This window comes from Salvelinus fontinalis, chromosome 42 (genome assembly GCF_029448725.1).
Source record: "Salvelinus fontinalis isolate EN_2023a chromosome 42, ASM2944872v1, whole genome shotgun sequence".
Taxonomy (NCBI): domain Eukaryota; kingdom Metazoa; phylum Chordata; class Actinopteri; order Salmoniformes; family Salmonidae; genus Salvelinus; species Salvelinus fontinalis.
In genome coordinates, this window is record NC_074706.1 from 11,199,934 (window position 1) to 11,213,107 (window position 13,174).

At 41.2% G+C, this 13,174-nt stretch overlaps 1 protein-coding gene across 6 annotated transcripts in view; it reads right to left on the reverse strand.

Annotated features, from left to right (window-relative positions):
- The window catches only part of LOC129841517 (serine/threonine-protein kinase DCLK2-like), a 101,277-nt gene that overhangs the window by 13,900 nt on the left and 74,203 nt on the right, over positions 1 to 13,174 (reverse strand). For all 6 annotated transcript variants that reach the window (XR_008757338.1, XM_055909819.1, XM_055909817.1 and 3 more), the window contains 3 exons: positions 9,907 to 10,053; positions 8,776 to 8,909; positions 8,408 to 8,485 (listed from right to left, as the gene is read on the reverse strand). Coding sequence is in view for 5 of the 6 variants with exons in the window: in XM_055909819.1 (XP_055765794.1) it covers positions 8,408 to 8,485; positions 8,776 to 8,909; positions 9,907 to 10,053 (359 nt within the window). In the remaining variant the exon portion in view is untranslated. The remainder of the gene's footprint in view (positions 1 to 8,407; positions 8,486 to 8,775; positions 8,910 to 9,906; positions 10,054 to 13,174) is intronic.

The window sequence follows — 13,174 nt, forward strand, 5'->3', positions numbered from 1 at the left end:
TGTAGGTGTCTGGAGGTTAAATAACATGTTGTGTGGTGTACTGTAGGTGTCTGGAGGTTAAATAACATGTTGTGTAGTGTACCTGAGAATATATCCCTGTAGGTGTCTGGAGGTTAAATAACATTGTGTAGTGTACTGTAGGTGTCTGGAGGTTAAATAACATTGTGTAGTGTACCTGAGAATATATCCCTGTAGGTGTCTGGAGGTTAAATAACATGTTGTGTAGTGTACTGTAGGTGTCTGGAGGTTAAATAACATGTTGTGTGGTGTACTGTAGGTGTCTGGAGGTTAAATAACATGTTGTGTAGTGTACCTGAGAATATATCCCTGTAGGTGTCTGGAGGTTAAATAACATTGTGTAGTGTACTGTAGGTGTCTGGAGGTTAAATAACATGTTGTGTAGTGTACTGTAGGTGTCTGGAGGTTAAATAACATGTTGTGTGGTGTACCTGAGAATATATCCCTGTAGGTGTCTGGAGGTTAAATAACATGTTGTGTGGTGTACTGTAGGTGTCTGGAGGTTAAATAACACTGTGTAGTGTACTGTAGGTGTCTGGAGGTTATATAACATGTTGTGTGGTGTACCTGAGAATATATCCCTGTAGGTGTCTGGAGGTTAAATAACATGTTGTGTAGTGTACTGTAGGTGTCTGGAGGTTAAATAACATGTTGTGTGGTGTACCTGAGAATATATCCCTGTAGGTGTCTGGAGGTTAAATAACATGTTGTGTAGTGTACCTGAGAATATATCCCTGTAGGTGTCTGGAGGTTAAATAACATGTTGTGTAGTGTACCTGAGAATATATCCCTGTAGGTGTCTGGAGGTTAAATAACATTGTGTAGTGTACTGTAGGTGTCTGGAGGTTAAATAACACTGTGTAGTGTACTGTAGGTGTCTGGAGGTTAAATAACATGTTGTGTGGTGTACCTGAGAATATATCCCTGTAGGTGTCTGGAGGTTAAATAACACTGTGTAGTGTACTGTAGGTGTCTGGAGGTTATATAACATTGTGTAGTGTACTGTAGGTGTCTGGAGGTTAAATAACATTGTGTAGTGTACTGTAGGTGTCTGGAGGTTATATAACATTGTGTAGTGTACTGTAGGTGTCTGGAGGTTAAATAACATTGTGTAGTGTACTGTAGATGTCTGGAGGTTAAATAACATGTTGTGTAGTGTACTGTAGATGTCTGGAGGTTAAATAACATTGTGTAGTGTACTGTAGATGTCTGGAGGTTAAATAACATTGTGTAGTGTACTGTAGATGTCTGGAGGTTAAATAACACTGTGTAGTGTACTGTAGATGTCTGGAGGTTAAATAACATGTTGTGTAGTGTACTGTAGGTGTCTGGAGGTTATATAACATGTTGTGTAGTGTACTGTAGGTGTCTGGAGGTTATATAACATGTTGTGTGGTGTACCTGAGAATATATCCCTGTAGGTGTCTGGAGGTTAAATAACATGTTGTGTAGTGTACCTGAGAATATATCCCTGTAGGTGTCTGGAGGTTAAATAACATGTTGTGTGGTGTACCTGAGAATATATCCCTGTAGGTGTCTGGAGGTTATATAACATGTTGTGTGGTGTACCTGAGAATATATCCCTGTAGGTGTCTGGAGGTTAAATAACATGTTGTGTGGTGTACCTGAGAATATATCCCTGTAGGTGTCTGGAGGTTAAATAACATGTTGTGTAGTGTACCTGAGAATATATCCCTGTAGGTGTCTGGAGGTTAAATAACATGTTGTGTAGTGTACCTGAGAATATATCCCTGTAGGTGTCTGGAGGTTAAATAACATTGTGTAGTGTACTGTAGGTGTCTGGAGGTTAAATAACATTGTGTAGTGTACTGTAGGTGTCTGGAGGTTAAATAACATTGTGTAGTGTACTGTAGGTGTCTGGAGGTTAAATAACATTGTGTAGTGTACTGTAGATGTCTGGAGGTTAAATAACATTGTGTAGTGTACTGTAGATGTCTGGAGGTTAAATAACATTGTGTAGTGTACTTTAGGTGTCTGGAGGTTAAATAACACTGTGTAGTGTACTGTAGGTGTCTGGAGGTTAAATAACATTGTGTAGTGTACTTTAGGTGTCTGGAGGTTAAATAACACTGTGTAGTGTACTGTAGGTGTCTGGAGGTTAAATAACATTGTGTAGTGTACTGTAGGTGTCTGGAGGTTAAATAACATTGTGTAGTGTACTGTAGGTGTCTGGAGGTTAAATAACATTGTGTAGTGTACCTGAGAATATATCCCTGTAGGTGTCTGGAGGTTAAATAACATGTTGTGTAGTGTACTGTAGGTGTCTGGAGGTTAAATAACATGTTGTGTAGTGTACTGTAGGTGTCTGGAGGTTAAATAACATGTTGTGTGGTGTACCTGAGAATATATCCCTTTAGGTGTCTGGAGGTTAAATAACACTGTGTAGTGTACTGTAGGTGTCTGGAGGTTAAATAACATTGTGTAGTGTACTGTAGGTGTCTGGAGGTTAAATAACATTGTGTAGTGTACTGTAGGTGTCTGGAGGTTAAATAACATTGTGTAGTGTACCTGAGAATATATCCCTGTAGGTGTCTGGAGGTTAAATAACATGTTGTGTAGTGTACTGTAGGTGTCTGGAGGTTAAATAACATGTTGTGTGGTGTACTGTAGGTGTCTGGAGGTTAAATAACATGTTGTGTAGTGTACTGTAGGTGTCTGGAGGTTAAATAACATTGTGTGTGGTGTACCTGAGAATATATCCCTTTAGGTGTCTGGAGGTTAAATAACATGTTGTGTAGTGTACTGTAGGTGTCTGGAGGTTAAATAACATGTTGTGTGGTGTACCTGAGAATATATCCCTGTAGGTGTCTGGAGGTTAAATAACATGTTGTGTGGTGTACCTGAGAATATATCCCTGTAGGTGTCTGGAGGTTAAATAACATGTTGTGTGGTGTACCTGAGAATATATCCCTTTAGGTGTCTGGAGGTTAAATAACATGTTGTGTAGTGTACTGTAGGTGTCTGGAGGTTAAATAACATGTTGTGTAGTGTACTGTAGGTGTCTGGAGGTTAAATAACATGTTGTGTGGTGTACCTGAGAATATATCCCTGTAGGTGTCTGGAGGTTAAATAACATGTTGTGTGGTGTACTGTAGGTGTCTGGAGGTTAAATAACATGTTGTGTAGTGTACCTGAGAATATATCCCTGTAGGTGTCTGGAGGTTAAATAACATGTTGTGTAGTGTACCTGAGAATATATCCCTGTAGGTGTCTGGAGGTTAAATAACACTGTGTAGTGTACTGTAGGTGTCTGGAGGTTAAATAACATGTTGTGTAGTGTACTGTAGGTGTCTGGAGGTTAAATAACATGTTGTGTAGTGTACCTGAGAATATATCCCTGTAGGTGTCTGGAGGTTAAATAACACTGTGTAGTGTACTGTAGGTGTCTGGAGGTTAAATAACATTGTGTAGTGTACTGTAGGTGTCTGGAGGTTAAATAACATGTTGTGTAGTGTACTGTAGGTGTCTGGAGGTTAAATAACACTGTGTAGTGTACTGTAGGTGTCTGGAGGTTAAATAACATGTTGTGTAGTGTACTGTAGGTGTCTGGAGGTTAAATAACACTGTGTAGTGTACTGTAGGTGTCTGGAGGTTAAATAACATGTTGTGTAGTGTACTGTAGGTGTCTGGAGGTTAAATAACATGTTGTGTGGTGTACCTGAGAATATATCCCTGTAGGTGTCTGGAGGTTAAATAACATGTTGTGTGGTGTACCTGAGAATATATCCCTGTAGGTGTCTGGAGGTTAAATAACACTGTGTAGTGTACTGTAGGTGTCTGGAGGTTAAATAACACTGTGTAGTGTACTGTAGGTGTCTGGAGGTTAAATAACATTGTGTAGTGTACTGTAGGTGTCTGGAGGTTAAATAACATGTTGTGTGGTGTACTGTAGGTGTCTGGAGGTTAAATAACATGTTGTGTGGTGTACTGTAGGTGTCTGGAGGTTAAATAACATGTTGTGTGGTGTACTGTAGGTGTCTGGAGGTTAAATAACATGTTGTGTAGTGTACTGTAGGTGTCTGGAGGTTAAATAACACTGTGTGGTGTACTGTAGGTGTCTGGAGGTTAAATAACATGTTGTGTGGTGTACTGTAGGTGTCTGGAGGTTAAATAACATGTTGTGTGGTGTACTGTAGGTGTCTGGAGGTTAAATAACATGTCGTGTGGTGTACCTGAGAATATATCCCTGTAGGTGTCTGGAGGTTAAATAACATGTTGTGTGGTGTACTGTAGGTGTCTGGAGGTTAAATAACACTGTGTGGTGTACTGTAGGTGTCTGGAGGTTAAATAACACTGTGTGGTGTACTGTAGGTGTCTGGAGGTTAAATAACATGTTGTGTGGTGTACTGTAGGTGTCTGGAGGTTAAATAACACTGTGTAGTGTACTGTAGGTGTCTGGAGGTTAAATAACATGTTGTGTGGTGTACTGTAGGTATCTGGAGGTTAAATAACATGTTGTGTGGTGTACCTGAGAATATATCCCTGTAGGTGTCTGGAGGTTAAATAACATGTTGTGTAGTGTACTGTAGGTGTCTGGAGGTTAAATAACACTGTGTAGTGTACTGTAGATGTCTGGAGGTTAAATAACACTGTGTAGTGTACTGTAGGTGTCTGGAGGTTAAATAACACTGTGTAGTGTACTGTAGGTGTCTGGAGGTTATATAACATTGTGTAGTGTACTGTAGGTGTCTGGAGGTTAAATAACATGTTGTGTAGTGTACTGTAGGTGTCTGGAGGTTAAATAACATTGTGTAGTGTACCTGAGAATATATCCCTGTAGGTGTCTGGAGGTTATATAACATTGTGTAGTGTACTGTAGGTGTCTGGAGGTTATATAACATTGTGTAGTGTACTGTAGGTGTCTGGAGGTTAAATAACATGTTGTGTAGTGTACTGTAGGTGTCTGGAGGTTAAATAACATGTTGTGTAGTGTACTGTAGGTGTCTGGAGGTTAAATAACATTGTGTAGTGTACTGTAGGTGTCTGGAGGTTAAATAACAGGTTGTGTAGTGTACTGTAGGTGTCTGGAGGTTAAATAACATGTTGTGTGGTGTACCTGAGAATATATCCCTTTAGGTGTCTGGAGGTTAAATAACATGTTGTGTGGTGTACCTGAGAATATATCCCTGTAGGTGTCTGGAGGTTAAATAACATGTTGTGTGGTGTACCTGAGAATATATCCCTGTAGGTGTCTGGAGGTTAAATAACATGTTGTGTAGTGTACTGTAGGTGTCTGGAGGTTAAATAACATGTTGTGTAGTGTACTGTAGGTGTCTGGAGGTTAAATAACATGTTGTGTAGTGTACTGTAGGTATCTGGAGGTTAAATAACATGCTGTGTAGTGTACCTGAGAATATATCCCTGTAGGTGTCTGGAGGTTAAATAACATGTTGTGTAGTGTACTGTAGGTGTCTGGAGGTTAAATAACACTGTGTGGTGTACTGTAGGTGTCTGGAGGTTAAATAACATGTTGTGTGGTGTACTGTAGGTGTCTGGAGGTTAAATAACACTGTGTAGTGTACTGTAGGTGTCTGGAGGTTAAATAACATGTTGTGTGGTGTACTGTAGGTGTCTGGAGGTTAAATAACATGTTGTGTGGTGTACCTGAGAATATATCCCTGTAGGTGTCTGGAGGTTAAATAACATGTTGTGTAGTGTACTGTAGGTGTCGGGAGGTTAAATAACATGTTGTGTAGTGTACTGTAGGTGTCTGGAGGTTAAATAACATGTTGTGTGGTGTACCTGAGAATATATCCCTGTAGGTGTCTGGAGGTTAAATAACATGTTGTGTGGTGTACCTGAGAATATATCCCTGTAGGTGTCTGGAGGTTAAATAACATTGTGTAGTGTACTGTAGGTGTCTGGAGGTTAAATAACATGTTGTGTGGTGTACTGTAGGTGTCTGGAGGTTAAATAACATGTTGTGTGGTGTACTGTAGGTGTCTGGAGGTTATATAACATGTTGTGTGGTGTACTGTAGGTGTCTGGAGGTTAAATAACATGTTGTGTAGTGTACTGTAGGTGTCTGGAGGTTAAATAACATGTTGTGTGGTGTACCTGAGAATATATCCCTGTAGGTGTCTGGAGGTTAAATAACATGTTGTGTGGTGTACTGTAGGTGTCTGGAGGTTAAATAACATGTTGTGTGGTGTACCTGAGAATATATCCCTGTAGGTGTCTGGAGGTTAAATAACATGTTGTGTAGTGTACCTGAGAATATATCCCTTTAGGTGTCTGGAGGTTAAATAACATGTTGTGTAGTGTACCTGAGAATATATCCCTGTAGGTGTCTGGAGGTTAAATAACATGTTGTGTGGTGTACTGTAGGTGTCTGGAGGTTAAATAACATTGTGTAGTGTACTGTAGGTGTCTGGAGGTTAAATAACATGTTGTGTAGTGTACCTGAGAATATATCCCTGTAGGTGTCTGGAGGTTAAATAACACTGTGTAGTGTACTGTAGGTGTCTGGAGGTTAAATAACATGTTGTGTAGTGTACCTGAGAATATATCCCTGTAGGTGTCTGGAGGTTAAATAACATGTTGTGTGGTGTACTGTAGGTGTCTGGAGGTTAAATAACATATTGTGTAGTGTACCTGAGAATATATCCCTGTAGGTGTCTGGAGGTTAAATAACACTGTGTAGTGTACTGTAGGTGTCTGGAGGTTAAATAACATTGTGTAGTGTACTGTAGGTGTCTGGAGGTTATATAACATTGTGTAGTGTACTGTAGGTGTCTGGAGGTTAAATAACATTGTGTAGTGTACTGTAGGTGTCTGGAGGTTAAATAACACTGTGTAGTGTATTGTAGGTGTCTGGAGGTTAAATAACACTGTGTAGTGTACTGTAGGTGTCTGGAGGTTAAATAACACTGTGTAGTGTACAGTAGGTGTCTGGAGGTTAAATAACACTGTGTAGTGTACTGTAGGTGTCTGGAGGTTAAATAACACTGTGTAGTGTACTGTAGGTGTCTGGAGGTTAAATAACACTGTGTAGTGTACTGTAGGTGTCTGGAGGTTAAATAACACTGTGTAGTGTACTGTAGGTGTCTGGAGGTTAAATAACATTGTGTAGTGTACTGTAGGTGTCTGGAGGTTAAATAACACTGTGTAGTGTACTGTAGGTGTCTGGAGGTTAAATAACACTGTGTAGTGTACTGTAGGTGTCTGGAGGTTATATAACATGTTGTGTAGTGTACTGTAGGTGTCTGGAGGTTAAATAACACTGTGTAGTGTACTGTAGGTGTCTGGAGGTTAAATAACACTGTGTAGTGTACTGTAGATGTCTGGAGGTTAAATAACACTGTGTAGTGTACTGTAGGTGTCTGGAGGTTAAATAACACTGTGTAGTGTACTGTAGGTGTCTGGAGGTTATATAACATTGTGTAGTGTACTGTAGGTGTCTGGAGGTTAAATAACAGGTTGTGTAGTGTACTGTAGGTGTCTGGAGGTTAAATAACATTGTGTAGTGTACTGTAGGTGTCTGGAGGTTAAATAACACTGTGTAGTGTACTGTAGGTGTCTGGAGGTTAAATAACATTGTGTAGTGTACTGTAGGTGTCTGGAGGTTATATAACATTGTGTAGTGTACTGTAGGTGTCTGGAGGTTAAATAACATTGTGTAGTGTACTGTAGGTGTCTGGAGGTTAAATAACACTGTGTAGTGTACTGTAGGTGTCTGGAGGTTATATAACATTGTGTAGTGTACTGTAGGTGTCTGGAGGATAAATAACATTGTGTAGTGTACTGTAGGTGTCTGGGGGTTATATAACATTGTGTAGTGTACTGTAGGTGTCTGGAGGTTATATAACATTGTGTAGTGTACTGTAGGTGTCTGGGGGTTATATAACATTGTGTAGTGTACTGTAGGTGTCTGGGGGTTATATAACATTGTGTAGTGTACTGTAGATGTCTGGAGGTTAAATAACATTGTGTAGTGTACTGTAGGTGTCTGGAGGTTATATAACATTGTGTAGTGTACTGTAGGTGTCTGGGGGTTATATAACATTGTGTAGTGTACTGTAGGTGTCTGGGGGTTATATAACATTGTGTAGTGTACTGTAGGTGTCTGGAGGTTATATAACATTGTGTAGTGTACTGTAGGTGTCTGGGGGTTATATAACATTGTGTAGTGTACTGTAGGTGTCTGGAGGTTATATAACATTGTGTAGTGTACTGTAGGTGTCTGGAGGATAAATAACATTGTGTAGTGTACTGTAGGTGTCTGGGGGTTATATAACATTGTGTAGTGTACTGTAGGTGTCTGGGGGTTATATAACATTGTGTAGTGTACTGTAGGTGTCTGGGGGTTATATAACATTGTGTAGTGTACTGTAGGTGTCTGGGGGTTATATAACATTGTGTAGTGTACCTGCGGAAGGGAGGGAAGCCGCACAGCAGGATGTAAGTGATGACCCCAGTTGCCCAGATATCCACCTTCAGACCATAACTGGGGGGAGAGGGAGAGAGACAGAGAAGAGATGGAGAAAGAGAGAGAGACAGCAGATGGGGAGAGAGAGCAGAGAGAGAAAGCAGAGCAAGAAAGACAGAGAGGGAAAGAGAGAGCAGAGAGGGAAAGATAGAGGCAGAGAGAGAGAAAGAGAGCGAGCAGAGAGCAGAGAGAAATATGAAGAAAGTGTTGTTTAACATCAGTGTGGGTTTCCCCTTCAGCGCGCTAGTCACTAGAATGTCTGATGCTATGGATACAGGTGCAGGTTCCCTGAGTTGGCAGTAACTCACCCAGCCTCAGCGATGATCTCAGGGGCCACGTAGGTGGGGGTTCCACACACGGTGTGCAGGGGCCCCTCAACCACAGTGGCCAGACCAAAGTCCCCCAGCTTCAGAGACTTAGTGCCGTCAAGGTACTCACACACCTAAGGAACAGACACACAAAACATAGTTACCAACTCATGTCACCTCAATTCAAAAGGCATTGAGCATTTCATATGCAAATCTCATATGCAAATACTTTAGCATGAGGCGGAGTCGCCTCTTCACTGTTGACGTTGAGACAGGGTGTTTTGCGGGTACTATTTAATGAAGCTGCCAGTTGAGGACTTGTGAGGCATCTGTTTCTCAAAGTAGACACTCTAATGCACTTGTCCTCTTGCTCAGTTGTGCACCGGGGCCTCCCACTCTTCTTTCTATTCTGGTTAGAGTCAGTTTGCGCTGTTCTGTGAAGGGAGTAGTACACAGCGTTGTCCGAGATCTTCAGTTTCTTGGCAATTTCTTGCATGGAATAGCCTTCCTTTCTCAGAACAAGAATAGACTGACAAGTTTCAGAAGAAAGTTATTTGTTTCTGGCCATTTTGAGTCTGTAAATCAAACCCACAAATGCTGATGCTCCAGATACTCAACTAGTCTAAAGAAGGACAGTTTTATTGATTCTTTAAATTAGAACAAAAGTTTTCAGCTGTGCTAACATAATTGCAAAAGAGTTTTTTAATGATCAATTAGCCTTTTAAAATGATAAACTTGGATTAGCGAACACATGAGTGATGGTTGCTGATAATGGGCATCTGTACACCTTTGTAGATATTCCATTTTAAAAAATCTGCCGTTTCCAGCTACAGTAGTCATTTACAACATTAACAATGTCTACACTGTATTTCTGATCAATTTGATGTTATTTAATGGACTGTGCTTTTCTTTCAAAAACAAGGACATTTCTAAGTGACCCCTAACTTTTGAAAGGTAGTGTATGTCTCGGCCACTCTGGGGGAACTGTGTCACAACAATTCTGACATATTGTTGTAAGGTAACTACTCTATGTCAATTCAACAACAAATGATCTTACTGTCTACAGTGTAGCTGGCTACCCCCGTCTTCAGTGTGCTACCCCCGTCTTCAGTGTGGTCCCTCACTACTCACCAGCAGGTTCTCAGGCTTGATGTCTCTGTGTACTATGTTCATGCTGTGGAGGTACTTCAGGGCTCCAGCCAGGTTAAACACCATGACACTGGCATCTCTCTCTGTGTACTTAGTGGAGGACGTGATGGCATCAAACAGGTCGCCACCCTGCAGGAAATGGACGCATTAATGTTGAATTAAGAACTTACCTAAATGATAAGGTACCTAAAATATTAATGTTGCATGCACTGATGAAGTGCAGAATACTGCTGTAGTGGTCAGTAGTGGTTGACTAGATACTGTAGAGGTCAGTAGTGGTTGACTAGATACTGTAGTGGTCAGTAGTGGTTGACTAGATACTGTAGAGGTCAGTAGTGGTTGACTAGATACTGTAGATGTCAGTAGAGGTTGACTAGATACTGTAGATGTCAGTAGTGGTTGACTAGATACTGTAGCGGTCAGTAGAGGTTGACTAGATACTGTAGAGGTCAGTAGTGGTTGACTAGATACTGTAGAGGTCAGTAGTGGTTGACTAGATACTGTAGAGGTCAGTAGAGGTTGACTAGATACTGTAGAGGTCAGTAGTGGTTGACTAGATACTGTAGAGGTCAGTAGTGGTTGACTAGATACTGTAGAGGTCAGTAGTGGTTGACTAGATACTGTAGAGGTCAGTAGTGGTTGACTAGATACTGTAGTGGTCAGTAGAGGTTGACTAGATACTGTAGAGGTCAGTAGTGGTTGACTAGATACTGTAGAGGAGAGTAGTGGTTGACTAGATACTGTAGAGGTCAGTAGTGGTTGACTAGATACTGTAGAGGTCAGTAGTGGTTGACCAGATACTGTAGAGGTCAGTAGTGGTTGACTAGATACTGTAGAGGTCAGTAGAGGTTGACTAGATACTGTAGAGGTCAGTCGTGGTTGACTAGATACTGTAGAGGTCAGTAGTGGTTGACTAGATACTGTAGAGGTCAGTAGTGGTTGACTAGATACTGTAGAGGTCAGTAGTGGTTGACTAGATACTGTAGAGGTCAGTAGTGGTTAGTAGTGGTTGACTAGATACAGTAGAGGTCAGTAGTGGTTGACCAGATACTGTAGAGGTCAGTAGTGGTTGACTAGATACTGTAGAGGTCAGTCGTGGTTGACTAGATACTGTAGAGGTCAGTAGTGGTTGACTAGATACTGTAGAGGTCAGTAGTGGTTGACTAGATACTGTAGAGGTCAGTAGTGGTTGACTAGATACTGTAGAGGTCAGTAGTGGTTGACTAGATACTGTAGAGGTCAGTAGTGGTTGACTAGATACTGTAGTGGTCAGTAGTGGTTGACTAGATACTGTAGTGGTCAGTAGTGGTTGACTAGATACTGTAGTGGTTGACTAGATACTGTAGAGGTCAGTAGTGGTTGACTAGATACTGTAGTGGTCAGTAGTGGTTGACTAGATACTGTAGTGGTCAGTAGTGGTTGACTAGATACTGTAGTGGTTGACTAGATACTGTAGTGGTTGACTAGATACTGTAGAGGTCAGTAGAGGTTGACTAGATACTGTAGTGGTTAGTAGTGGTTGACTAGATAATGTAGAGGTCAGTAGTGGTTGACTAGATACTGTAGAGGTCAGTAGTGGTTGACTAGATACTGTAGAGGTCAGTAGTGGTTGACTAGATACTGTAGAGGTCAGTAGTGGTTGACTAGATACTGTAGAGGTTGACTAGATACTGTAGTGGTCAGTAGTGGTTGACTAGATACTGTAGAGGTTGACTAGATACTGTAGTGGTCAGTAGTGGTTGACTAGATACTGTAGAGGTCAGTAGTGGTTGACTAGATACTGTAGAGGTCAGTAGTAGTTGACTAGATACTGTAGAGGTCAGTAGTGGTTGACTAGATACTGTAGAGGTCAGTAGTGGTTGACTAGATACTGTAGAGGTCAGTAGTGGTTGACTAGATACTGTAGAGGTCAGTAGTGGTTGACTAGATACTGTAGAGGTCAGTAGTGGTTGACTAGATACTGTAGAGGTCAGTAGTGGTTGACTAGATACTGTAGAGGTCAGTAGTGGTTGACTAGATACTGTAGTGGTCAGTAGTGGTTGACTAGATACTGTAGTGGTTGACTAGATACTGTAGAGGTCAGTAGTGGTTGAATAGATACTGTAGAGGTCAGTAGTGGTTGACTAGATACTGTAGAGGTCAGTAGTGGTTGACTAGATACTGTAGAGGTCAGTAGTGGTTGACTAGATACTGTAGTGATCAGTAGTGGTTGACTAGATACTGTAGTGGTTGACGAGATACTGTAGTGGTTGACTAGATACTGTAGAGGTCAGAAGAGGTTGACTAGATACTGTAGTGGTTAGTAGTGGTTGACTAGATACTGTAGAGGTCAGTAGTGGTTGACTAGATAATGTAGAGGTCAGTAGTGGTTGACTAGATACTGTAGAGGTCAGTAGTGGTTGACTAGATACTGTAGAGGTCAGTAGTGGTTGACTAGATACTGTAGTGGTCAGTAGTGGTTGACTAGATACTGTAGAGGTTGACTAGATACTGTAGTGGTCAGTAGTGGTTGACTAGATACTGTAGAGGTCAGTAGTGGTTGACTAGATACTGTAGTGGTCAGTAGTGGTTGACTAGATACTGTAGAGGTCAGTAGTGGTTGACTAGATACTGTAGAGGTTGACTAGATACTGTAGTGGTCAGTAGTGGTTGACTAGATACTGTAGAGGTCAGTAGTGGTTGACTAGATACTGTAGAGATCAGTAGTGGTTGACTAGATACTGTAGAGGTCAGTAGTGGTTGACTAGATACTGTAGTGGTCAGTAGTGGTTGACTAGATACTGTAGAGGTCAGTAGTGGTTGACTAGATACTGTAGAGGTTGACTAGATACTGTAGTGGTTAGTAGTGGTTGACTAGATACTGTAGAGGTCAGTAGTGGTTGACTAGATACTGTAGAGATCAGTAGTGGTTGACTAGATACTGTAGTGGTCAGTAGTGGTTGACTAGATACTGTAGTGGTCAGTAGTGGTTGACTAGATACTGTAGTGGTCAGTAGTGGTTGACTAGATACTGTAGTGGTCAGTAGTGGTTGACTAGATACTGTAGAGGTCAGTAGTGGTTGACTAGATACTGTAGTGGTCAGTAGTGGTTGACTAGATACTGCAGAGGTCAGTAGTGGTTGACTAGATACTGTAGAGGTCAGTAGAGGTTGACTAGATACTGTAGAGGTCAGTAGAGGTTGACTAGATACTGTAGTGGTTGACTAGATACTGTAGAGGTCAGTAGTGGTTGAGTAGATACTGTAGAGGT